We start from the raw sequence: 27,500 nt of genomic DNA, 5'->3' as shown, positions 1-27,500 counted from the left end.
AGGGTATAGCTGCCACCTCCAGATAAGCAACTCCTCATGCTGTTGTCCAGGGGCCAATCGTCATGGAAATGAATTGAGTGGTCACCGTGCCGACTCCGCTGTCTTGCAGCGTACGTTTGCGGTGTAATGTTTTCCATATGTGTCAGAAATCCAAGCCATACAACAGTGGCCTTATAGTACACAATTCCAATGCCAAGCAGAGAGTAGAGTATATGGAGAAAGAGAGAGAGAGAGAGAGAGAGAGAGAGAGACAGAGAGAGAGAGAGAGAGAGAGACAGAGAGAGAGAGAGAGAGAGAGACAGAGAGAGAGAGAGAGAGAGAGAGAGAGAGAGAGAGACAGAGAGAGAGAGAGAGAGAGAGAGAGAGAGAGAGAGAGAGGGAAATGAGGAACAAAGCAAAGTGGGTGTTTATAACTGGACTATCAGTAATAGCTATTCCTGAAAACTTTCTACAAATACTGTTGAGCGTTCACATATCTGTGTGCTGGGTATTGCTGTGGAAATCAGCAAAATGTGGAGCTGATCTTGGAGCCACAGACGTAATGATGGTCCCAGTGTTGTCCACTCTCGGCAGAGTGTACTCCCACCCTCATAAGTGTACCTTAAATCCCCAACCGTCAGGCAGGGAGGGAACTGCTGCCCTTTGTGAATGTGTTTACAGTAGTGACCTCAGATCTAAGGCTCTGTAATTACAGACCTCAGAGTGAGTTTCTCTGTGTGTGTGTGTGTGTGTGTGTGTGTGTGTGTGTGTGTGTGTGTGTGTGTGTGTGTGTGTGTGTGTGTGTGTGTATGTGTTTGTGTGTGTGTGTGTGTGAGTGAGAGAGAGAGAGAGAGAGTGAGTGTATGTTATTACAGAGATTTCACGTAAAAGGCCCCAGCCACTCATCAGAAGCCAGAGGCCAGAATTATCTTAAACCATCTACAATCGCCTCTGAACGACAGTGGAAATGTTATTAAGTTATTAAGCTTGTAAGCGATTGCACACAACCCATTTGTTTTGGCCGTCTACACACAGTTTGTTTCTTAGACGTATTAAACGTGGTGTGTGCTCAGCAAATGTGTCTTTCTGTTTCATTAGTATGGCTGTGTGACAGCACAGATGGAAATTGCATTTCCTCAAAGGAGCTTATACCAATGAGTATACTATTTTATGAGTGTGCTATTTCTCCATGGAGTGAAATTTTCACCATGGACTGTACTGTTTTACCATGGAGTGTACTATTTCACCATGGAGTGTGCTATTTCACCATGGAGTGTGCTATTTCTCCATGGAGTGTACTGTTTCTTCTTGGAGGGTGCTATTTCTCCATGGAGTGTGCTATTTTCTGATTTTGATCACTCTCTGTCCTCCATTCTTTATCCTGTGACCATTTAAAAGGGGGAGGGTTTTAGTGCCTTGTAGTATAGTATAGATAACTTTATTAATCTCCAGAGGAGAAGCTAGTTTGCTACCTTGGACAACACATAGCAACAGGACAGCAACAAGACAATGACAGTACAGTACAGTGTACAACAACAATACAACGAGACAAGCACAGCCTGTTGTTAGAGCCTGGCAGCTTTATGAGGTCTGATTATCAAGACTGTGGACAGGGAATGATCACAGTGAATTGCAGCACTGTTGGAATGTCATTTCTAATCAAAGTCTCACAAGGTCATACACTCACCCAAACATGCATACAGACGCAAACCAAGCCCAACCACTATTCAGCTCATTTGAGTTGATTGCTCAGTGTTGCTCAGTGACCATTATTAGCCCATCAGTTAGATTGCTTGTGCTGGTGTACTAATTGTGACCCAAGACTAATAGAGCGGAGCGTGGTGGAATCTTTGATGGTGATCTTCCAGTTGGCGGTACCTGTATTAAGGACACTGTTCTTGTCTTCTCTCATCACAGGCTCAGATTCAACTCGACTGCGGAGACGACAACATCTGTGTGCCGGATCTGAAGTTGACTGTTAGGGGGTAAGAGGCTATTGCTACATGTGTGTGTGTGTGTGTGTGTGCGTGTGTGTGTGTGTGTGTGTGTGTGTGTGCACGTGCATGTGTGTCAGTGCATATGTGTGGTGGAGACAGAGGTAGAAAAAAACAGAGAGAGGGAGAGGGATGAGAGGAAGAGGGGATAGAGGTGGCTGAAGATGAAAGAGGGGAGCCTGATGTTTGTTAACCCGGAGAGCAGCGATCAGTGGTGTGGGTGAGACGGCCCGGTGGCTTTGAAGTCTCCCCGACTGCCACTCCTTGATTAAAGACGCCTGCTGGCATTCCAGAGAAAGTACGCCAAGAAAGCCTCACTTTGCCTCCGACTGCACCAGACGCACAAGCACTAACCCCCCTTCCCCTCTGTCCAACCCAAACAATGGAAACGGCTTGATTTTTTACGCTTATCACTCCTGTAAAGTTGGACAGGCCTCAGAGAAGTACTGGAGGAAAAATAGAGTAGCCATTCACAAAACAAGGATGGATTTGTGGGGTTATTTTTAAAAGCATGAGTAGGGGAATGGACGATGTTGCCAGATTTGTTAAGTTTTGTCAGCAGGGAGGTGGACTTGGAACGAGAGTCGGGATTTAAACAGCAGCCTGAGCCAGAGGTGCAGTGTTTGGGTCTGTTTCCTCTTTTAGTGTGTGTGTGTGTGTGTGTGTGTGTGGGTGTTTGTGTGTGTGTGTGTGTGTGTGTGTGTATGTGTGTGTGTGTGTGTGTGCATGTGTGTTTGTGTCAGGTTGTGATTCCAATTTCCACTGCTCTGAGCAAGTCCGTCCCAGACCGGTTGGCATGGCAACCACACTCAGGCTCATGTAGTTTATGTTGCCTCCATGTTCTTTGGCCATTTTCCAATGAAAAAAGTGCACATTTTACCCCTAGTTCTTCACTTTCCCCCTGCTTTTAGAAAGCCACTCAGTAAGTTGTCACACTTCTATTGCAGAGTGCTACATTTTAACTGCCTGTTAAACAAGTGGGAGCTCCATCGATGAGCGCCACATATGTTAGCATGCAACCTGCACCTCCCCCACCTACAAAACCTATAAAGCCCTGCTGTTTCACCCCTACAACACACACACACACACGCACACACGCACGCACGCACGCACGCACGCACGCACGCACGCACACACATACATACACACACCCACCCACACACACACACACACACAAGCACACACACACACACACTCATACACAGGAACACATATAGGCTACTCACACACATCCCTACCCCCCAGCCATACTTCTGCCGTCTACCCCAGGGTAATTGGAATCAGCTGCATGGCATCTTCTAGAGAGGGAGGACTGCAGGATCAATGGCTGCAGGAAAGGAGTGATGAATATACACAGAAAACAAGGGAGGTTTTGGGAGAGATGCATATGATCAATATGTGCCTCCGAATGGAGGGAGAAGCAGGAGGTGGAGAGGAGCGCAGGAGGAGATAAGAGCAATGGAGGAGATACATGGGTAAAGGAAAAGGGCACAGGAGAAGAGGAGTAGAGGTGATGGGATGAATTAGGAGAGAAGGGCAGGAGGAGAAAAGAGGAGTGGAGGAGAGAAGTGAAGTAGGAGAGGGGTGCAGAAGGAGAAAAGAGGAGTGGAGGAGGTGCATGGGTAAAGGAGAAGGGTGCAGGAAGAGAGGAGTCAAACTAGGCGAGGAGTGTGGTGTAGATCAGGACCCCTTTTGGGGGAGAACATTTTCATTTTACATAACCGTAACAATTAGGCATGCCATTTGTATTCTTTAAAGTTGTGGCCAGCAGTAGGAATGGTTGTAGGGCTGGGAATCTAAGACTAACTCACGATACAATACCGTCACGATACTTTGTCCACAATAACGATAGTATCACGATACAGCGATTCTGCTGTACTTGGTACATTTATACAAGATTCAACAAATTGATACATTGATACTTAATACAAGAAAACTATCTACGATACATCACGATATATGTGTAACCGAAGAAGAAAAATACTCCTAAAAAAGAAAAAAAAAACAGGATTCATATATTTTTTCCAAGTGCAGCAAAGTGGAATCCTTGCATCAGTGTTTCCTCTAGGATTTTTTTAAGCAGTGGGGGCAGGCCTGTCCGAACCAAACCCCCCGTCCCACGGAACTGACAACTGACACTTCACTGCAACACAAACAATTATATGTGTTCACCTCTATTCACACACAATGAGGCATTATTTTCAGTTGTGATTGAGCTGTATATTTGGAGAATCTACAACAGGTCTGCACAATGAATTTTGAAAGGCAACTGCGACTATTGTACGTCTGCCCCATTTATGATACCGTGGGGGAAGAAAATTAAACCGTGGGGGGCCGCCACTACCAAATCAACATAGAGGAAACACTGTTGCATAGTATGGAGAGTGGACTGAGCCGGACTGGAGCAGACTGGAGCGGAGAGGCCAGGGGGGCCACAGGGCCACAGGAGGGCCTCCACAGCTCTCCGCTCTGCTGCCCGCCTGGATTTATGACGGACAGAAAAGTGCAGGAGGTCAAAGGGATCAGAGGAGCTTGTGTCTGAATTAGTGCAGCAGCCATGTGTACTGTATGTATGGATGGGTGTCCACGTGTGCACCATTGTGTGTGTGTGTGTGTGTGTGTGTGTGTGTGTGTGTGTGTGTGTGTGTGTGTGTCTGTGTGTGTGTGTGTCTGTGTCCGTGTGTGTGTGTATGTGTGTGTGTGTGTGAGTGTGTGTGTGTGTGTGTGAGAGAGAGAGAGAGAGTCGGGTTACAGTTTTTCTCAGTCGCTTTGGTGCTTTTCTCACATCACTATTAACATTTGCACAGCAGTTAGTGCATTTCTCAAAACAATTAGTGCACGTTACTTGCTCAAAATGGATAGTCCATTCCTCAAAAGCAAGTATTTATGTCAATGAAATTGCCAGTGTCATCAAAATGAGAAGTCTTGACACCATCGTTTATGAACAAGATAGTCAAATGGCTTTGTCATGTTTTCATTACGACAGTTTATGCTCTCAGTGTTTTCCCATGCACAAAAAGGTCAGAACTCGGTGACACTACCTGAAAATGCTCAAGACAGCACTATACAGTACTTGTACAGCCATTTGAAAACTACAGTAAAGTTACAAATTGCTGTAGTTAGGGGAGCAAGTGAGTACAAGACACTGAATATGTACGTTTCACAGTTTTACTGTATGCACTTTGCAATTCTACAGCATTGTGACGGAATTTGATAACTAGTTCACCAATTTTGTATGTAATAATGACTTAAGCAATGAAATGAAGACTATTAGTTTTATTGGAAACGACTATTCAGCATCCATAACTATAGTTAATTTTGACTGACATGACAAAGCAACTGATACATGTTCAAAAGCATTTGCAATTTGTTCAGAGGAAGGAGAAATTGTTACTATGATGTGCACAAATGACTAAATGTTGTGAAGGTTGAACTAATAGTTAAGAGAATTTTCATTCTGATCTGAGAAAAGCACCAAAGCGTCTGAGAAAAACTGTAATATTGAATGTTTATAGTATGTTGAAAGTGCCTGCATGGCCAGACAGTGGGGGGGCATTTGGCTTCGCTGGCAGTCAGCAGGCGGCCTGTTTAAGTAGACTTGTGAGTGTGTGAAATTGTGTGTGAAATGATGGCTGCATGCTGCCCACTGTATGAGAAAGAGAGGCAAGCGTAAATCTCTGATGAAGCTTCTGGAGTTCCTTATGTCTAGATTGTTTTTTTAAGGAGATGGAGAGAGAGAGTGGGTGTGTGTGTGTGTGTGTGTGTGTGTGTGTGTGTGTGTGTGTGTGTGTGTGTGTGTGTGTGTGTGTGTGTTTATAATGTATGGCCACACAGGGTTTATAGGAGACATTGCTTTCCTGACATCAATCAGACCTCACGTCTGCCCTCTCAAGCACTTAGAATAAAGAAAAGATGTATGTGAGGAGGAACTAATCCTGAAGGACACACCACAACGAGAGACCCCCACCATCTCAGTGAAATGAGAGGATAACATGAAAGTGTTGCTTTTGTATCTGAAGAGGTGGAAAATAATGCATCTCATCTTAATTGTGATAAACATTTTTTACATACCAATGCAGATATATAAACTGATCTGAATTGACATGGTTTCTCGCTTGCATTTCATCCCCTTCTACTCACTCAGTGTTTCACTAGAAAGCTGCAAATATGAAGCTATTTCCTGCATGTATTGCAACCATTGTTAGGTGAAAATAACAGATGGTCTGTATACTGACAATAGCAGCACATTCTTCTGATAGTTATTCAGCATTTCATAAGCTCCACTGATGGCTTCAACCTGGCCTGCTGATTTCATATTGTGCAGGACGTGGCCTTGTGGTCACTGCCCTTGGACATCATGGGAACAACCTTCAACAATATTAGCCTCAGCCAAATTAGTCTACGGCTCATAAGAAGCCTATAAAAGTATTCCATGTAAACAGCCCTCTTGATAGAGTCCTGGTTACACCCATGTCTCTTTCTCAAAATCTAAACTGGATACAGCATGTTTGTCAGTGACATCTTGATGATGACCACTTTACAGCCTTACACGGTGTTATTCATGTGCAGAAATATTTGATACCGAAGGCAACTGCAAAATAAGTCACCCGTCAGGGGACTTATTGGAAAAGTGAATTTACTTTAGGCAGACAGCAGCCCACTGTGTTTACTTAAGGCGTTTGATTAGAGTCGTGGGAATTATCTTTTTTATTGGCTTTGGTATGAGCTGGTACAGTTAATGAGATGAAAATGTTAATTAAAAATGTTGAAATCTCTCTCTGTCTGTCTCTTTCTCTCTCTCTTTCTGTTTTTGTGCGTGTGTGTGTTAAAAATGTTGCAATATCTTTCTCTCTCTCGCTCTGTTTCTTCATGTTTGGGTTTGGTGTGTGTGTGTCTGTGTGTGTGTGTGTGTGTGTGTGTGTCTGTGTGTGTGTGTGTGTGTGTGTGTGTGTGTGTGTGTGTGTGTGTGTGTGTGTGTGTGTGTGTGTGTGTTTATAATGTATGGCCACACAGGGTTTATAGGAGACATTGCTTTCCTGACATCAATCAGACCTCACGTCTGCCCTCTCAAGCACTTAGAATAAAGAAAAGATGTATGTGAGGAGGAACTAATCCTGAAGCACACACCACAACGAGAGACCCCCACCATCTCAGTGAAATGAGAGGATAACATGAAAGTGTTGCTTTTGTATCTGAAGAGGTGGAAAATAATGCATCTCATCTTAATTGTGATAAACATTTTTTACATACCAATGCAGATATATAAACTGATCTGAATTGACACTGAACTGCTGTAAGACTGAAGGTTTCTCGCTTGCATTTCATCCCCTTCTACTCACTCAGTGTTTCACTAGAAAGCTGCAAATATGAAGCTATTTCCTGCATGTATTGCAACCATTGTTAGGTGAAAATAACAGATGGTCTGTATACTGACAATAGCAGCACATTCTTCTGATAGTTATTCAGCATTTCATAAGCTCCACTAATGGCTTCAACCTGGCCTGCTGATTTCATGTTGTGAAGGACATGGCTGTGTGGTCACTGTGTTGCCCTTGGACATCATGGGAACAACCTTCAACAATATTAGCCTCAGCCAAATTAGTCTACGACTCATAAGAAGCCTATAAAAGTATTCCATGTAAACAGCCCTCTTGATAGAGTCCTGGTTACACCCATGTCTCTTTCTCAAAATCTAAACTGGATACAGCATGTTTGTCAGTGACATCTTGATGGTGACTCTAAGGCAGGGATCACACTGACCACCAGCGGCAAGCGGCAGGTTTCCTATTGTTCTCTATGGTTCGGCCTCGGAGCGGCCGTTGAACAACGCTAGCGTTGAACAAGCTGAGCATTGAACTTGGTTCAACTTTCAAAGCGCAGCGTGAGCGTTTAGGCAAACCGTTTGTGTTGCTTAGGAACGAGATAGAACTTATTATGGTCTGAGCGTTACGTTACACTTGCCGCTGCTGCTGGCCAATGTGATCCCCGCCTAACCACTTTACAGCCTTACACAGTGTTATTCATGTGCAGAAATATTTGATACCGAAGGCAACTGCAAAATAAGTCACCCGTCAGGGAAGTATTTGAAGTACTTTTAGGCAGACAGCAGCCCACTGTGTTTACGCGAGCCGTCTGATTAAAGTAGTTGGCATTATCATTTTCTTTTATTGGCTATGGTATGGGTGGTACAGTTAATGAAATGAAAATGTTAATTAAAAATGTTGCAATCCCTCTGTCTCTCTTTCTGTCTTTCTTTCTGTTTGTGCCTGTGTGTGTAGGGATCGAGAGGAGGTGTATCTGGGGGATGAAAATGTCTTGACTCTGACGTTTAATGCTGTGAACGAGGGTGAAGGTGGGGCTTATGAAGCAGACCTGTATGTGCTCCTCCCACCAGAGGCTGACTACAGTGGCATCGCCAGAAACAACCATGTAAGTGTGTGTGTGTGTGTGTGTGTATATGTGTTGTGGGAAAGGTTTTACAGTCGTAGCAATGATCAAATAATTATATCTGTGTGTGTGTATTTGTGTTTCAGTCGCTAACCCAGCTGACCTGTAGTTATGCAGCAGTGAATGATACGCGTTTTGTCAGCTGTGATCTGGGAAACCCTATGAAGTCTGGAACAAGTGTAAGAACAAATAGTTTCTCTCTCTCTCTCCCCCCCTCTCTCTCTCTTCCTCTCTCTCTCCCCCCCTCTCTTCCTCTCTCTCTCTCTCTTCCTCTCTCTCTCCCACATCATCATCCATCTATCTCTAAATGTACTCATTTTATCCAGTTCACTCATGTCTCTGTATAAATGGCCTATAAGCTCTCCGTTGTTCTCACCTTCTCCTTCTCTCGGTCCTCTAGTTGTGGGCCGGTCTTCGTTTTACAGTGCCAAGAGTCCAGGACACACAGAGAACTGTCCAGTTTGACCTGCAGATCCGTAGGTATGTGCACAGCTGATCACCACTCCAATCCTACCGCCCCGCACACTCACAGTATACAGCATAGCTACAGAGACGCAGGGTTATCACTGCTAACGTTCACTAATGGCTGTTTTTACACTGAGCGAATACGCACACTGTCCTGTTCTAAATTTTACCCTGAGAGGATCTCCACAGCTCCACAGAAATCTCACCCACAACATTTTTGCGCCATCTCTTCCAAGACTGAGCACAGTTCCTCATTTGGGAACCCAGCTCTTAAAAATAAACCACAGTAATAATATTTCTCAGCATATCATACCATAATGCCTTTCCATTGATCTCAAAACCACGGGCTTATTTTTCTGGCATCTGCCTGCATGTGTGTTACAGTAAAAATGAGAACAACTCCCACAGCGAGGTCGTCTCGTACTCTCTTGAGGTAGCCGTTATGGCAGACGTCATCCTTCAAGGGTGAGAAGAATCCATGTTTGTGTGTATGTGTGTGTGTGTGTGTGTGTATTTTTTTTACTATAAAAATCTATTGATATGTATGTGTGTATGTCCAGATTTATTATATTATATAATATGAGTGACCTTGAGCATTTTAAATTTGAACTTGAATTTGAGAGAGACTGATTATGTGCTCTTGCCAATACATTCATATTCATTCCCAACTTTAACCTTGTGTAATGTGGCGTGTGTGTGTGTGTGTGTGTGTGTGTGTGTGTGTGTGTGTGTGTGTGTGTGTGTGTGTGTGTGTGTGTCTGCATGCTTTCAGTGTGTCCCGTCCAGATAAACTTCTGTTTCCTCCTGCTGACTGGAGACCGACCAACAGGTGGATGGAGGAGGACATCGGCCCCCAGATGCTGCATGTTTACGAGGTGTGTGAGTGTGTGTGAAAGTGTCTGTGTCCGTGTGTGTGTGTGTGTGTGTGTGTACCAAGGCTTTGATGTGGGGGAGTAAGTCGAAGGGAAACTGAAGACCTGAGGGCAGACTAAATAAGTGAAAACAAGTGATTCAGTGGTGGGAAGAGCGGAGCAAACTCTCAACAGTTCCTCCAGCTCCTGATTCTGACCTGCTCTCTCTCTTTCTCTCTCTCTCTCTCTTACACACACACACACACCATGCTGTGTGTGTGCCATGCTGCTCTTCTCTCTCTCTCTCTCTCTCTCTCTCTCTCTCTCCCTCTCTCTCTCTCGTGTCTCTGTTAGTTGTTGAATAATGGTCCCAGCACGCTGAGTGTGTCTACGCTGGAGCTGCGGTGTCCTCGTCAGGTGGAAGGTCATCGCCTGGTGTATCCTCTGGAGGTCAGCACCGAGGGCCCCCTCAACTGCAGCACTAAAAACATCATCAACCCCCTGAGGGTCAAGGTGAGACAGATACACACACACACACACACACACACACACACACACACACACACACACACACACACACACACATACACATACCTACACAGTACACACACACACACACACACACACACACACACACACACACACACACACACATACACATACCTACACAGTACACACACACAAACACACATGCATGTGCGTTAATGTAATGTAAGGATATACTTTTCCCTGTCAAGAGTGACTAATGACTGGTGCTGTTGCTGTAACTGTGTTCAGCTCCAGCCGAGCCCGTCGGAGGAGCCCCCTGCGCTAGCGTCTGGCTCCAGTCAGGCCAGGCAGAGCAGAGAGCTACCCAGGGACCAGCTCTCACAGCTCAGCAACCTGGTGAGACAGGCTCCCCTCCTCCACACACACACACACACACACACACACACACAGACACACACACACACACACACACACCACACACACACACACACACCACCCCAACACACCACACTGCACCACATTGCCCATCCATCGTCCACTAACACTACTGTAAGCCACTGTATTCTCCACCAACATCTGTGCTACCAGTGCAACAAAACCACAAATGATCACTCCCTGTTGCGGCTATTAACCCCGCTATTCTCCAAGGGCACCATTTCCCAGACCCACACCGGCAGCATAGGAATAACTGTCTCTGTGTTCTTCTCTCTCTCTCTCTCTCTCTCTCTCTCTCTTCTCTGTCTCTTTTCTTCTGCTTTTTTCTTGCTTTTCACTGCTCATCTGAGGCCCATATGAGCTCTCCAGGGAATGTTTACCCTTCTATCGGCATGCCTGTTTCTCTCTCTCTCTCTCCACTCCTTTCTCCTTTTCTCTCTCTCTCTCTCCCTTCTCCTGTTCTCTCTCTCTCTCTCAGTCCCCCAGCTGTTCTCTCCAGTTTTAAGGGTGGATAACTGTGAAGCCAAAGGGGCCTGTTTGTTCAGAAAACACTCAAACAAGGCAGATTGTGTGCCAGATGAAGACATTTGGAGTCTGTTAAGACGCAGTCAGCGAGGCTTCAGCATGCAGCCTCAGCAGTGTAGAGTGTGTGTGGGGGGTTGGGGGGGGGGTGGAGTTGCTGAATCCTCTGAAGGAAGGGCAGGATGTGTTAGGCACTGAAATCACATTTTCAGCACATGACCACATACAAACGGTCAGTTCTCTTTTAGTTCTGTTCCCCAAAGAAATATAGGAATTGAAAAATTAGGTGTCATTTTTCAAAACGCTGACCAAAACTTTTGCCAAACAATGACAACAAATGAAAAGTGTAGTGGTTAAGGAGCTGGGCTGTAGCGTGCAGTAGCCTGAAAGTTGTCACTTCAATTCCCGGCTTCCACCGTTGTGCCCTTGAGCAAGGCACTTAACCCCCAAGTTGCTCCGGGGACAATGTGATCCCTTGTAATATAGCTGACATATGTAAGTCACTTGGTCAAGAAGTGTCTGCTAAATGTAATGTAATGTAATGTAATGTAATGAAAAAACCTGTCCTGAATGTCTCACCCCTTGGTCTTGATGTTCATCTCTCTCTCTCTCTTTCTCTCTCTCTCTCTCTCTCTCTCTCTCTATGCCTCCTCTGTGCTCACTGTCCCCAGTCCTGCTGGACAGTCCAGTGCTGGAGGCTGCAGTGTAGCGTGGGGGTGCTGCCCAGGGGGAAGAGCGTCATCCTGAAAGTGAGGTCTCGAGTTAGCGCTGAGACCTTCATAGAGGTGAGAGACGCCCGCACTCCAGGGACATCAACACTGTTGCCACTGTATGTGTAAGACAGCTATGACAGTAACACTGGACACATGGGAAAATGAACAATACATTTGATATGGGAATGGCCTAAGCAACATACCTATGTGGAACTATAGATGCAGTCATGCAGTCCAGAGGTTTTATGTGTTTTCTTTGCTGCCCCCTGGTGGCTGGCATTATCGTGTCACTGGAGCAAGATATCCTTGCCTTTTAGACAGACATGAACTGTATTGTGGACCTATAGAATCTTGTGACTTTAGGTCCTCACTACCCCAACACCTACACTACCAACCCCCCCTCCCCCAGGAGCACACACACTTATGTAAATGTGTATCTATTGTGGACTGCTCTTCAATTTGGATAAAAGTGTCTGCTAAATAAATGTAAATGTCTGTACTCAATGTCAAATGTCCAGTTCTAGTCCAGTCACACTTTGCCTGTCATTTGAATCAGCCATTGTAAACACCATGTCATTTATGATCCTGCTGCCTGTTGATCTTTGCCCCTGCAGAGAGCTTATAAGCAGTACCTGCTGGAGTGCATGGTGGAGTACAGAGTGGAGAAGATGCCTTATTCCATACTGCCCAAGGAGTACCCAAATGGATCCACCAAAGTAAGTCTTTCTCTCTCTCTTTCTCTCTCTCTCTCTCTCTCTCTTTCTCTATCTCTCAAATTCAAAAAGGTCTATTGGCATGGCATATACATATATACATATACATAGAGTATGTGACATACGCACATACATATCAATAGATTTTCATAACAATAAAATATTAAAAAATATTTGTGTGTGCATGTGTGTGCATGTGTGTGCGTGTGTGTGTGTGTGAGTGTGAGTGTAACACCATATAACACCAGCGCTCTTTCTCTCTCTCTCTCTCTCTCTCTCTCTCTCTCTCTCTCTCTCTCTCTCTCTCGCACACACACACACACACACACACACACACACACACACACACACACACACACACACACACACACACACCCTCTTTCTCTCTGACTTCTCACTAACTCTTTGGAGTCAAACTCTGAGTGGTTGTATTTTACCATTAATGCTGTGTGTTGTATGTCTGTCTGCTCTGCTCCTGTCTGGCCTGCAGGTCGTGACCCCAATAGTGTGGGCTAATCCAGAGAACCCGTATGCTGTGCCCCTGTGGATAATCATTCTGGCTATACTGGCTGGACTGCTACTGCTGGCACTAGTCATCTACATTTTATACAAGGTCAGGGAAGGTCAAACCTAGCTTAAGAACTTGAGTGTCCGAGTAAAAGCAGAGACATGTTGTTATTGCTCTAAAACCTAGTTTGAAACTGTGCTTGGTTATTTTTAGAAATTAAACATCAAACATCAATCAAAACACAATGTATTTTTTATTTAATTTTTTTATATAGTATCTTTCAGGGATAGTCAACTGTATATTTGCCAAAAAATAATGGAGGACCTCATGAATCTCATTGTTTTCCTCCTGTCATCTCTGCAGCTGGGTTTCTTCAAGCGATCTGACCCTTATGGCACAGCCATGGAGAAGGCACAACTCAAGCCCCAGGCTTCATCAGAGGCCTAACCAAAACCACTGATCCCAGCTGGTCCGGGTTGCACTTCGAAACAGCAGGCAAGAAGCAGTATCCAAGTTCCATGAGGGAAAGTAAGAACCTGTGTCTGATGAAACAGGATGCCAGATGGATGGCATTTTGATGCAGGCGTGACTGCTATGTTTGTCATTTGACTAAAACCCCTGCCACAGAACAGTCTGCATCAGCCTATGGGTTAGGCAGGGGGCGTCAAGCTACGTACTTTTACAGAACTGGACTCTTCAGAGCCTCTCCCCCACAGCATCACTACAACCTCAGTGGCATGTCAAACAAGTTAAGTTGATTTAAACTAAGAAGAGTGATATCTGGCAACCCCAATGGAAGCACTGATTTAGTTGTCCTCGGAAAGGCACATTTTTTCATGAAACCTGGAAGGGCTCTTCACAAAAAGTAAATCACAAGCACAGCTAAATTATTTATATGGAGGGCTTTATTCCCTGTGGATGTTTGTTATCTGTCTCATTTGTCTGTTTCAGTACAACTGGAAGGGTAATCTGGCCAGTTATTACCTGTGGTTTTCACGTCCAAGTTTTAATAAATCTCAAGCCCTATGTACTTTTCACTTTGGACAGTAGTTGTTGTCAAAAGCTGAGCTCTGACAAACTTTGTTCAAATCCTGAAGAGCAGACCTATAGCATCCACTTAGTCAAATGTATGCTATTGTAGTCATGAAGCCAAAGAATCAAGTTTGTGTGTTTTGACAAACGAGAGAGAGAGCTAAGATGATGGAGCATTGGAACTTGCTGATAGGACCAAAGCATTCTTTGTCCAACATTTACCCCTCTCCTATTTAGATAGTCACACACAACTGCAGGTTTTGCAGGTCTTGTTTTCACTACCTTGAATGCCCTAGCGCTGCCGGTGGAGTTCAGGGTTGGCAGAAGGGAAAAAGTGAACACTAGTCTGCCTATTTTATTACTAAGACAAAATTCACCTTGTGGCCTTGCATACTTTGCATATATATGTTGGAACAGGCAGAAACACACATCAGCTGTTTTCAACTGTCACATGCTCTCCACATATCCTGTGTCCAGTCTAAAGGTTGTCCCAGCGGCCTGCTTTTAAGTTGCATGGGTTCTCATATGTCCAGGGAAGACTGCAATATTCACATCCAGTCCAAGTGGTCCTCAGGTCTTGAAAAAAAAAAAAACATTACCCATGCACCCATTTTTTATACATATGAATCATTTCACCTATGGTAGAGCTAGATCAGTGTTTTTAATGCTCTATTTTCACACAAACACACCTTCATATATACTTATGTTTGGATCTACTTGAATATCCTACTACTCATGAGTACTGTATGTATTTTAATCTGCTTAAAATCTGTGTAATACAATATGATACCAAAAAAGACTAGGCACAAATGTTTATATTAATTACATTTCAGACAATGATATGCACATAGAGTACATATTACAGAATGTATTCTAGATAAGCTACCAGTTTTTTTAGAGCAGGGAATTGAGACTTGGATCCGACAAATTTCCATTTTGCCTTTTAATCGAAAATGACCTTCAGTCGTGCCAATTTGTGTTCAAAAAGCCATATAATGAATGTTCAACCTACAGCCATTTGAATTCCTTACTTTTAGCTCATATAATATGTGTGGGTATGTATTTAAAATTATGTTTTTGACTGCAACATCTACATGTAATCTTGTTTATGAAACAATCCTTGTGTCTTTTTCCTGGTCCTTTCTGAGTTGTACATTTGTGGAAAATATTTTAATATACATTCAAAATGTGTCATTGTTTTGTTGAAGAAAATATTATTTTCCCATATTGGGAGAAAATAATGTGTTAATTTTGTTGTATATTGCTGTTTTGAAGAAAATAAAATGGTCACTTTTACAATACACAGTATGTAATTTGCATGCTTTTTAAAGTACATTTCTCTCCCTTTTTCGTGTGCGTGTGTGTGTGTGTGTGTGTGTGTTTGTGTGTGTGTGTGTTCTCTTATGTTAGTGAACTTGTACTACTCAGGGGAGGGTACTACTCAGGGGAGGGAGGCACAGTAGGCTTCATAAACTCATGGGACTATAGATAATGCTACAGTTAGGTTACCTTATAACCTTACCCTAACCTTAAAAAGAGCATAGACCCCCAGGGGACTAACAAACATGTGATGGGATCAAATCAGCTTTTTGTGTAAGTACTGTACACTGGCCAAAAACGTCACATACTCTTTGATTGCAGCTCTCATTTTCTGTGGCACTACTACATTTGTTTCCATCCAGAGTTCTATTCATTTTTGCCGAGATCTTGTGTGGGTAACAGGAAACCCACGGCGAATAAACCTCTCCCGCACATTCCAAAGACTTTTGATGGGTTTAAGGTCAGGACTCAGTGATGGCCAATTTATGTAAGAAAATGATTCCTCATGCTTGCTGCCTAAATATGTTTCCATACCTTGAGCCAAATGAATTCTGACATTGCCATCCTGGAATATGCTTATGCCATTAGGGAAGCAGAAACCCATTGATGGGATTACCTTATCCTTCAGTAGGCATCAGTCATCTGACTTCATTTGATAGCCAAATAACACAATCTGATCAACTCCCAATCACACAATGAGAACTATGCACGATGAGGGCCTTTCTTTATTGGCTTCCTTTCTTACATCATGCACATCACCCTGGAATTTTGAATTTAGGATTTGAATTTGAATTTTGGAATTTATTTCAGCAACGCCGTAACCATGTGCCAACCACCAAGCAAATGTGCATGGTGGGTGAAATTAGTTCCATGGTGGGTGAAATTAGTTCCAAATTCATAAACACATTGGGGTGATATGTTTAAACAATAATGTATAATAATACTGTATTTTTCATTTTCATGTGCCATTCTATCATATGCCATCGAGGGTTGAACAAATTACAACCATTACTAGAATCATATAAACATATGTATATTGGTAAATAAAAAATAAGTTAACCATAAACTTGGTTATACAACAAGTACTACTGTACTTTCTGGGTATGCCTTTGTGTGGTTATATTACCACACAAATAACCACACATGTAAATGCACTGAATAGCCTGGAGAAAAAGGGGGGAAAGTGGGCAGGCATGATGATGCCAGTTGGGCAGGGATAGAAGGTTGAAGGACCAAAAACTAACTATCTAGTAACTTAGTCTAGGGTGCAGTTGTCTTGAACAGTGTTTACATAATCATATAAGATAAATTAGACATTATTGTTCAAATGAAAATGTGAGAAAATATTGATGAATTTCATCAGCTGTGTAGATGGAGGTTGGGGTACATATCCACCATTATGTGGTTATCTGCACCATTCTAACATAGGCCTACAAATTCCTCTGTGACAGGGCCTGACATTTTTAGGGTTCAACGTGTCTAAAAATGTATTTTATTCAAGGAGGAAAACATCCTGTGATGGCACGATAGGTGTTTCTCATATTCTCCATATATGGCTCAATGTTCAGATTAAAAAATAAGAATTATTTTCCCCAAGATATTTAGATATGAAAAGGTAGGCTATGTTTCTGGTATTGCCTATAGGCCTACCATATAGAATGTGCCTGCAGTGTTTCTCAAAGTGTGGTTCGGGGACTACTGGTGGTCCGCGAGCAGATGTGGTAAAATATTGTTGTTTGCAATATTGAACCAACTTGGTATGTAAATCCAAACAGTTCTGCAACACTGCCTATAAGCTATGTCAGTTTAAATCATATGAATCTGACATAATAAGCAAGGTGCAAAGACAATAAGCAAGGTGGTTCAGTGAATAGGCCTGTTATGTCATATACTGTTGAAGTAGGTCTACTATTTGTTTGCTTTTTAGCTAGTGAGTTTTTTGATATTGGGTAAGTGGTGCTTGGTCTGAAAAAGTTTGAGAAACACTGGCCTAAAGCATCAGTCAGCTAGGCTATAAACAAATATAAATATATACACATCCTGGTTCAGTGAGTTAAATTCTGGTCCCTTGACGAACAAGGGATTATTTAGTCTAATTAATCTGATAGTTTCTCTTGATTTAGGAATGATTTGATGATCGCTTGTAGGCTTATACTCTTGCATACTAGTACGCTTTTTGTCCATATATTTTAGGCAAGGCCTACATTATTTTGTTGAAAATGTGTTTACAGTAACATAAAATGTTTTCTGTCTGACATGGTCACCATGTCACAAGAAATCCAATACTCTTCCGAAACAACAGGCGTCACTGTTTCGTGTGGGAAGTATTTTCTTTCGTAGGCTATGCTCTTCGCTAGCTGTTATCATTGATGGTTATTTTCGAGGCCACCTTTGGTGCTTAGATTGTAAACATGGAAAACAATATAGCTGCTAGCTGTCAGTAATGCTCGATAAAGACACGACACTGCAACTGTCGCTGTCTTGCAATGAGCCCTTAAACCGTTCAGAAACGGGAATATTTATAAGCCGTCTCTTCCCGGATAATCAGTAGTTCAGGATAACGCGCTTCTTGATTGATGAACGGGTGTTTCATAATAGCCTACCATTTTTTTAGAGTAGCCTAGGTGACCCTTCGTGTTTTATGTATTCACGGTTTAGTTAGGCCTAAGTAGTTAACTTCTGTCTTTGCGGGGATCGTTTTTATTGAGTGACTGCTGTCGCAATCGGCATCCCAATGGCGATTAATAAAACATACATCAGTATAGGCTATGCTGCCTTTGGCATGGCAATGGGATTCTCCGCTTTTCTGGTGTGGAATGTTGCATATAAACAACCATGGACAGGAGCAATGGGCGGCTTGTCAGGTATAGTCAAACATGGCTCGTCAAATGCTTGGTTAATGTAGATAATAGTCTATTTCAAGAGAATGTGCTTTCTAACCACATGTGCTTCAGAACCACATACCATCTCACTTGATTACAATGTTGCCAACATAACATGTTTCTTATCTTACAGTGGTAATTTTAAGACATGCTGTTTAGATGGTTCCCTAACTGTAAAATTACTACAATTCAAACAACGGTATTATGACGATTACTATTATAAAAGTATGAGGTGTGTCAATAAAATAATTAAAAGAAATTCCAAACATGTCATATTCATAGAAAGTGTGTTGGAGTGGACAAAAACTGTTCAACGGTAAACTTAAGTGGTTACAACTACTGTATATAAGTTAGTTAATGTCATTACATTATTTTGAGGTACACAGACAGACGTATGTGGATTATGTCAAGTGTTTAGCCTACCCTCAAACTACCTGATGGGGGTCATTCTGTGTCAAATCAGACAACATCCAAGAAAATGGTTGCTGGAACGTCTCAGATTTTGCTCAGTTTGTCTACCTAATATTTAGGATCCAAAACTAAAACCTGTAAAATATTTTTGTTAAATTCCAATGTTTTCATATATTTTTTCACCGATCATTTTGTATCAGTTTTACACTCTCAGAAATGCCTTATCTTGGAAGCCAAGCTTTGGCTTGATTGGACCATTAGAAAGTTTGTACTGCATGCCCATTAGTTAAGGCCCTAGATATGGAACAAACCTGTGAAAACCTGCAAACCTGGTGATATTGAGGCTTCAATCATTGTTTCATAATCATGATAACAATCAAATACAAAACTTTATTAATTTTAAGCCAATTTTTAGAGTCTCTGCAACAAATGCACATGACTATATTAAGAATAAAACAAGGTGTGATTGCATATTTTCGTCATTTCCACAGGACTAAAATGGTATGTAGGGTGGCTAGTATGAACACGGAAATCAACATGGCATAAGCTTAGTTTATAGTCAATCCGTGTAGAAACTAGGGGTGTAAATCGGAGTCTTCATGACGATTCGATACAATATCGATTTCTTAAGCCAATGATTCGATTATTTTCGATACTTCAGAATTCCCCACGATACGATTCGATACGATTCAATACTCAATATTTTTACATGATATCTATGAAGTTTCAAATAAATCAACAAAAGTTCGGAATGTAGGAGCAGGTATCTAAAGCCTTCGTTATACAGCCTCATGTCTTTGCATAACAAAAAAAAAAAAAACACCCGCAGCTTAGGAGTAGGTAGTGCGCTTACATCGGAGCCATAGACAGAAAGAGAAAGGTCGGAGCTGATGCTGAAAATAGATAGGCAAACAAACAGGCGGCAAAATAAACACATTAATCGATACTCTTGCGGACGAATCGATGCATTGAATCGCCGGCTGCATAATCGATGCATCGATACGAATCGATTAATATTTACACCCCTAGTAGAAACTGCCAAAAATGTACCATGTTTCATTCACAGATAAATACACTTGCTGGGTTGCATTATAAACATTTTATTGATACCAAATGTGTACAAAAACAAGTTTATGCATCTTTACCAACATATGACTGGAATCCACCAGCCACATCAGATTGTGCCTTGCCATTAAGCTCATTTGTCAGCAACATGTGACATCAACAGATAAATAAATAGATAGATAGATAGATAGATAGATAAATAGCCTTTATTGTCATTGTACAGTTGCCTGTGCAATGAAATTGGGGTTGTTACATCTGATAAAGTGCATAGGATATCAGTATCAATTGAATGCTCTCTCTATAGTTTTCCTATCTGTCCAAGGTTTACATTGCATAAGAGCGTAGACCTTCCGTAGCCCTTTGCTCCAGATGAACTTTGAGATCTGTTTTTTTCCCCCCCCACTGTATCAAAATGTGCTAGGGCACCACTAGCAAAAGTCAGACGCCAAGGTGAATGTTTAAGTTAAATTTGTCACCTCAGTGACTTCCCATGGTCTGCAGTTAATCCCATTGCTTTTGTGTTTAATTTTTAACAAAACATACAAATACAGTTGCTGAGCTGATTGTGTGTTTTTGTTTATAGGCACTAAATGGCACACTAGCCATGACTAAGGGGGTTTGGGGAGGACATGAAGCAGAGGAGGTAGGCTTCGGTCTAGCGAAAGACTTGCGAAATAGGGGAATATGACAAGAACCAAGGCAGAAAAGCAGAAGTGGCCGAACTGATGTGACTAAGCATTGGAAGAAATATGGAACTGGTGTGTCACGTGATAGCAAGTGTGATGTTAGAAAGAATGACACAGCTGATTTAAATCCCATGCCTTGCAGAATCACACCCTGACAAAAATAGACTAGAAAAACAGGTTGTACAGGATGAGTCAAAATTAAGACAAAGTGTTCTGAGAGGTGAATCTTGGCTGAGATCTCTCTGTGACATGTTTATTTGAAAATGGATTTGGTGATGAGTCATGGTTTGTAACAGAAAAAGGTGAACTTATAGGCTGAATGCAAAGTGTCATGGTGTACTGATGTGTGTGTGTGTGTGTGTGTGTGTGTGTGTGTGTGTGTCCATTAGGTGTGCTTGCCCTCTGGGCACTGGTCACACACATCATGTACCTGCAGGACTACTGGCGGACCTGGCTGAAGGGGCTTAAGTTCTTCCTCTTCATCGGGATCTTCTTCTCTGTCCTGTCCATCATCGCTTTCATTACGTTCCTCTCGGTGGCCATCACGCGTAAAGAATGTGAGTATCCACCCCCCCCCCCCCCTCTGTCTCCCATACACTCTCTCTCCCCCACACACTCTCTCCCTGTCACACACACACACACACACACACACATATATATACAGTTAAGAACAAAATCATTCATACCCCTGGCAAATATTGATGTAATGTTGATTTTCTCTTGACCAATATGTTTGTTCTGACTGAATATGACGCTGCCACATGCCAAAAGGTTGTAAGACAATGTGGTAGAAACATGGAATCAAAAAAATTATTATTATTAAAAAGTTATCTTTTTTTACATTTTTTAATGAAAAATGGCATGTCCAAAATTATTCATACCCTTTTTAAATAATCAATGGAAACATCTTTATTTACCATGTTTTTTATAATAATGCACCTTTGCACCTTTTTAGCAGCAATCTGAGTTTTGAGGCAGGAACGATTATTTGCCATCACTTTGGGCTTGTGCTAACTTTTTTGACTGATTGAGGTCTGGACTCTGGCTGGGCCACTCTAAAATGTTGACATTGTTCTCTGTTAACCATTTCTTGCCTTGTTTAGCTGTATGTTTTGGATCATTGTATGGTTTAATGGTCCAATGATACCTATTGGGGCAGGTCTCTTGGCACACTGTCTGATCTTTTCCTCCAGAATCTCAGTGTAGCCTCTTGCTTTAGTGTTACCGTTTACTTTGAGAAGGTCACCAGGTTGAAAAACATCCCAAAAGAATACTTTTCTAACCCCCACAATTGAAATGGACATGGTGTCATTGGAATTGAATGCTTATTTGTTTATGCCAATCTCAGGCCACATCCCCTCAAAAAATGTATTAGTTTTGGGTGTTTTTCAGACAATGGAACCTGGTGAACTTCTCAAAGTAAACGGTAACACTAAAACAAGGGGCTACATTGAGATTTTTGGTGGAAAAGATCAGGCAGTCTGCCGATAGACCTGCCCCAATGGGCATCATTGGACCATTAAACCACACAATGATCCAAAACATACAGCCAAACAAGGCAAGAAATGGTTATCTGAGAACAATATCAACATTTTAGAGTGGCAGAGCCAGAGTCCAGACCTCAATCCATTAAAAAAGTGAGCACAAGGCCAGAGTGATGGCAAATCATCGTTCCTGACTGAAAACCTGGATTGCTGTTAAAAAGGTGTGGTCTAGAATCATTGTGGAGACATGGAGAGGGTTGGTAGATATTATAAGAACCATTTTGAGAGTTGTTAATGCAAATAAAGATATTTCCATTGATTATTTAAAAAGGGTATGAATAATTTTGGAAATGCCATTTTTCATAAAACATGCTAAAAAAGATAAAAACAATTATTTTTTGGATTCCATGTTTCTACCACATTGTTTTATAACCTTTTGGCATGTGGCAGTGTAATTTTCAGTCAGAACAAACATATTGGTCAACAGAAAATCAACATTACATCAATATTTGCCAGGGGTATGAATAATTTTGTTCTTAACTGTATATACACACTCCAATTCAAATTTAAAAGTACTTTACAGGCAACTGGCCATAGGTAATAAAAATGACACAGACTTAGAATGCATTGTGTATGTTTATCGAATAATTAAACATATTTACTATTTTCTCTCTCCTTATCTCCAAATCGACTCGGCTCAGAAATATTAAACAATTCTGTAGCTAATGGATTGCAGTGCTTGCAACACCAAAGTAAATTCCCAAGATAAAAAAATGCAAGCATTGGACATGTTTTATACTTGGCTGTGAATGGCTATGAAAGAAATAGAAATCGGAATATGATTTTTCAGCCTTTCAGCTAACTTTAGTGTTTTAAAACAGAATTTCTATATATTGAGCAGTATGTTACCTAAAACATATTTATTTGAAACACACAAGCAGACTGCCGAACCGGATATAAAGACCATAGTTGTCCATATGGTTATTTAATCTAAGGGCTAGGGTTCCTCTAGCATCCATTCATGATTTGGACTGTTGTCACTGGATTTGCATATTTCTCCTAAGCGACAACTAGTGTGAAACTAGATTGTCATTTTCTGAAGAAAATACTAGTCCTTTCAGAACAAAAAAAATAATAATTGAATTTGAAAATGTTGAAAAAATGCATGCTCAAAAAAGTACATTTCTTACTATTTTTATTAATATACAATGAGATTATTAACATACCGGTATGTATGCAATGAAGCAGTATGATCCGGTTGAGAGTGGGGTCTACATGGCTGTGGTGTGGCATGAAACCATGGAAACAGGACCAACCATGTGTCATACTGCTTTTATACACCCCTCCTTCTACCAACTAATAGTGTTTGATGAGACCAGATTTTGATTTATTATGTTTATTTACATTTTCAACAATTTTCAACTAGACTTTTTTTTTTATTTTGTTTGTACACTCCAAAAATAGTTCCAATCAGAGTGCTCAGCATTAAGCTTCGCCAGGCAATAAATATGGTCTCTTTGAGGTTTACTCAAAGGAGCTACTTGTACATGTTAATTTGAGGACTCACCATGTTAATAGACAGAATATAGCTGAAGAAGACAAAAAGACAAAAATAAAAAGATAAAAAGACAAATGCTTCACTTTGCAAGCACTATTATTACACATTCTGGTTCCTTAAAAAGTCACATCCTTGAGAAAAACTGCACGCATGTTTGTGAAGTCAGTGAGATAGTTGCAGCTCCACAAGCAACCACGATGCACAAAAGTGCAGCCAGCAGTTAACAATTGTTTTTGTCAAGGTTTGGAATTCCTTTGGGATTCAGTAGCGTCTTGGCACGAGCAAAAAGACACCGCAAGGAGATTTACACAGCAGACTTGGAGAGCATTTCTCTAATATACGTATACATTCCAAAAAGAGGAGACTGCTCAGCACTTGCGTGATAACACAGGATGTATGATTGTGTATCTCAGATACTTATTGCTGCACCACATTGAAACACTGTGTGTGTGTGTGTGTGTTTCCTGCAGCTCTGAAGGACCCCAACAGCCTGTTCCTGTCATGTGTGTGGAGCTTCATGTCTCTGAAGTGGGCCTTTGTGCTCTCGTTGTCTGCCCACCGCTACCGCAAGGAGTTTGCTGACATCTCCATCCTCAGTGACTTTTAACCATGCCTGACAACAACACAAACAAAACACACACACACACACACACACACCGCAGTACACACTTTTACATACCCCCCTAGTATATTCATGCAGTTACACCCTGACCCCTGACACGGAACACACACACACACACACACACACACACACACACACACACAAACACACCCACACACACACACACACACACACACACACACACACTACACACCACACACCTGGACCTAGCTTCTTAGGGGGTAAGAAGACAGAAGAGGAAATGAATGAGTAGAAGTGAAAGGTGAGAATGGGGCATAAATGGGTGAGGATGTTAAATGAGAGCCCATGGAATTTCTATCTTTCTTTCTTATGCAGTGTCTTTTTCTATCTTTCCAACAACCCCTTTCTGTCATCCACTCTTTCTCATTCTGCCTTTCTCTATCAGACATGGCTGTTTTTTAACGACTGTATTTTCAGTGTCATCTCTTCATGTGCAATTGCAGTATGTATGTGTGTTGCATCTCTATGCTTCTCCTAACACAGGTCTTCATGTAATATCCGCCATTTTTTATACCTAACCACACAAACCAGTTTGGTCTGCATCATGTCTCAATATATACAATTTCACTTCATAAAAAAAGGAACTGTTATGTGGGGTGGAAAAATGAAAGGCAAAAGAAACGTTTTACCACTACTTTGGCTTGTGATGCACCATTTTCACCACATGGTGGTGCTGCGCCACTTTTTTGTTGTTTCCTTGGCAAATGAAACAGGGTCCATTTAAATCCACACACATCCTGCATGCAACACAGCGCGCTCGTATCCTCTTGTCGACTGTCAGCCGTCATAGACACCGCAGCCAGAACAAGCGCACCACAGCCATGTCCCCACTGAGACAGGATTGCACTTTATTGCCTGCTTGTGTCACAGGGCATTCGATAGGCCCCTTGAAGAGTATGGAAAGCAAATGTCTGGTGTCTGTAAGTGTGGCCAGGAGGAATCTCTGAGGCATTCTACTCTTGTGAAGCTTTTACCATTTTAATCCACATCTCTGTACAGATGTGATTTACCAAACATTTTTTTTATGCAGTAGCATGCTGATATTTTTATTTACGTTATGAACTCCTAATGTTGTGGGGGGCTTAAACAATGTTGAGATTAACCTGTCAATTCTTCACTGTTAGATTAACAGATGTGAAACATAATGATTTAAGTGGGAATGTTGGCATAGCTGTTTGTCAGAGAGCATTGTTTTTGGTTGTTGTTGGGTGGGTTTGCTTGTCAGAGGCTATCTGAAGATAAACAAGAGTAAGGGACTTTCGTTTCTTTAAAGTTTGTAGCATTTTACTGGTTATTGTTCGAAGTTGATGTTTAAGATGATCTTTGCACGAGTGATGACATCAGGAGAAATGTTAAAGACTTCACACAATGTCTTTCTGCTGAGGCCATGATGTCTCAGGGTCACAAGCCAGTCCAAAGACATCGCCGTCCAATAACCTGCACAAACCAGCGAGTGGGCATGTCCCTTCACATACAGTAACCACGAGTGTTTATTTTTAATTTTTATTACAATTGTCTTTTATTACAGATAGGCTTATTTACAGATAGGCCTTTGTAGTAGCATTTTGCAGCAGTTATTTTTTTAAATCGTTTCATTATCAGGTAAATATATCTGTGCAACATAATGTACTGTCATAGCAAGAGCCAATTCCATGTATGACATATGTGTGTGTATGTGCAGTCATAATGTGAGAGAGGCCCACTAATAAAATGTGCTTTTATGAGATAAATGTGTAAGTGGAATTTTATATATCAACTCAGTACAATGGCAATGTGGTCATTTATATATCTCATGATAAGGTGTAATGGTTCAGATGGTCTGAAATAAGCATTCAGGCAATCTAGGATATGTTGACCTATATTGAGTATTATTTTTATATTTCATTCACAGTTTACCATCCTCCAGACTTTATACGCAGCATAACATTTTATCATATGCAATAGCAAATTTAGCCAGACCTGATCCGGGATACATCTGTGTGACTGGATTTCTCTAAACTCACTCATGTTTTTTGTTTATTTATTTATTAACGTATTTATTCATTCATTCATTTATCTAGTGGTCTGTGTTTGTGTATGGCTATGTTATATTTCCATTTCTCTGTTTCTAATGATCTATGACAGGTTCAGGAGTGCAAGTGACATCATATCAAGATTGATTTGATGTTGATCGTTAGGGCACTGTAATGTTGGAGGGAGATTTGGGAAAAGAGATTTACTGCATATGTAAATGGATTTATTTTAGCTCAACAGTAGATCATTTGTTTTTGTTTTCACATAATAATTCACAGCATTGCCTTTGGAAATATCTTCATGTATTGCTCTCTTCTTATGAAACCTCCAAGAATGCTTGTCATTAATGTCAAAATCAAGTGGCGAAATTATGGCATTGTTTTGCCTGAAGGTCTGAAATATGAATTGTGTACAAGCAAACAAGGAAAAAGGTATGTGTTACATGTTCAAATAGCTTTATATTAAGTTGACATTCAAATGTAAGGTTAGAAAAAGGGCCATTATTCCCACATGTTTGATCCATTACTCTTAAGGATAAAACTCTTACCCGGCTTTTGTAAGGTTAGGAGCGTCTGTTAGTGCACACAAACATGAGTCATGTGAAGAAAGGGAAATCTCAAAGACAGCCATGGAGACTGACTTTTACCCATCATTTGCTCATTAAGGAGGGATTATTTAATGGTTGCAAATTAAAGGTGGGCGTTCATTAGTGGTTTGATCACGGATCCTCGCGGGGAGGCGGCCATTATGTGGTCACTCTAATCATCCTCCTTAGTTTTATTGCATAATTCTGGTTAATTATATATTTTTTATTACATTATGTTAGTGAGTTTATGAGCCCCAGTGTCGCAGTGTACCGTGGTAACTTTTCTGTTGTTGTGAGGTGTCCATGGCAACATTTTGGTTGTCAGGCTGATTATGCAGATCTTCAAGAATGAAGGATGAAAGGCTAGAGAGCTCCATCATGGTATTATAGTATTAGAGTGTTGGAGCTGACTTAGAAAGAGGTATTTCATCTTTTTTTCTTCACATAGGCTTACAGGTGTGGTTGTGTGGTTGTGTGCGTGCGTGCGTGTGTGTGTGTGTATGCGTGCGTGTGTGCGCGCGCACATGCAGATGTGTTAAAACTTTTCCTAGTCTGAGAAAATCCTGGCAGAGGGAAATGGCGGCACAGAGATGAAAGCAAGTACGCAGGAAGTCAGAAATCATCGATCATTCAAATATGTTTACCATATCCTACAGTCCTGAGCATATAGAAAACTGTGTGTGTGTGTATATGTGTGTCTGTAT

General features: G+C 41.6%; 2 protein-coding genes across 2 annotated transcripts in view; both read left to right on the top strand.

Annotated features, from left to right (window-relative positions):
• Positions 1-15,448, top strand: part of LOC143104007 (integrin alpha-5-like) — a 47,304-nt gene extending 31,856 nt beyond the window's left edge. Inside the window, exons 19-30 of the mRNA XM_076267915.1 lie at positions 1,897-1,964; positions 8,252-8,402; positions 8,507-8,599; positions 8,821-8,900; positions 9,270-9,350; positions 9,658-9,760; positions 10,091-10,249; positions 10,514-10,621; positions 11,854-11,967; positions 12,510-12,611; positions 13,099-13,221; positions 13,480-15,448. Of these exons, the coding sequence (XP_076124030.1) occupies positions 1,897-1,964; positions 8,252-8,402; positions 8,507-8,599; positions 8,821-8,900; positions 9,270-9,350; positions 9,658-9,760; positions 10,091-10,249; positions 10,514-10,621; positions 11,854-11,967; positions 12,510-12,611; positions 13,099-13,221; positions 13,480-13,563 (1,266 nt within the window). The 3' untranslated portion in view covers positions 13,564-15,448. The remainder of the gene's footprint in view (positions 1-1,896; positions 1,965-8,251; positions 8,403-8,506; positions 8,600-8,820; positions 8,901-9,269; positions 9,351-9,657; positions 9,761-10,090; positions 10,250-10,513; positions 10,622-11,853; positions 11,968-12,509; positions 12,612-13,098; positions 13,222-13,479) is intronic.
• Positions 15,449-17,832: 2,384 nt separating this feature from the next.
• Positions 17,833-25,927, top strand: LOC143103888 (heme transporter hrg1-A-like). The gene is made up of 3 exons (XM_076267747.1): positions 17,833-18,332; positions 20,902-21,069; positions 24,025-25,927. The coding sequence occupies exons 1-3, from the start codon at positions 18,203-18,205 to the stop codon at positions 24,159-24,161; spliced, it is 435 nt and encodes a 144-aa protein (XP_076123862.1). The 5' UTR covers positions 17,833-18,202; the 3' UTR covers positions 24,162-25,927.
• Positions 25,928-27,500: the final 1,573 nt, after the last annotated feature.

Source organism: Alosa pseudoharengus, unplaced genomic scaffold (genome assembly GCF_046254945.1).
Source record: "Alosa pseudoharengus isolate Yale_2024_CS ecotype anadromous, Long Island Sound unplaced genomic scaffold, YU_APseudo_1.1 YU_APseudo_1.1_scf_5, whole genome shotgun sequence".
Lineage (NCBI taxonomy): Eukaryota > Metazoa > Chordata > Actinopteri > Clupeiformes > Clupeidae > Alosa > Alosa pseudoharengus.
Note: the sequence above shows the minus strand (reverse complement) of the source record. Positions and strands in the feature narration are given on the sequence as shown.

What these genes read in the sequence shown, in the direction of transcription:
- LOC143103888 (XM_076267747.1), top strand. Translation starts at nt 18,203, where the DNA reads ATGGCGATTAATAAAACATACATCAGTATAGGCTATGCTGCCTTTGGC. An exon ending in AGCAATGGGCGGCTTGTCAG is followed by an intron (nt 18,333 to 20,901) that starts GTATAGTCAAAC and finishes TGTGTCCATTAG; the next exon opens with GTGTGCTTGCCCTCTGGGCA. An exon ending in GGCCATCACGCGTAAAGAAT is followed by an intron (nt 21,070 to 24,024) that starts GTGAGTATCCAC and finishes TGTTTCCTGCAG; the next exon opens with CTCTGAAGGACCCCAACAGC.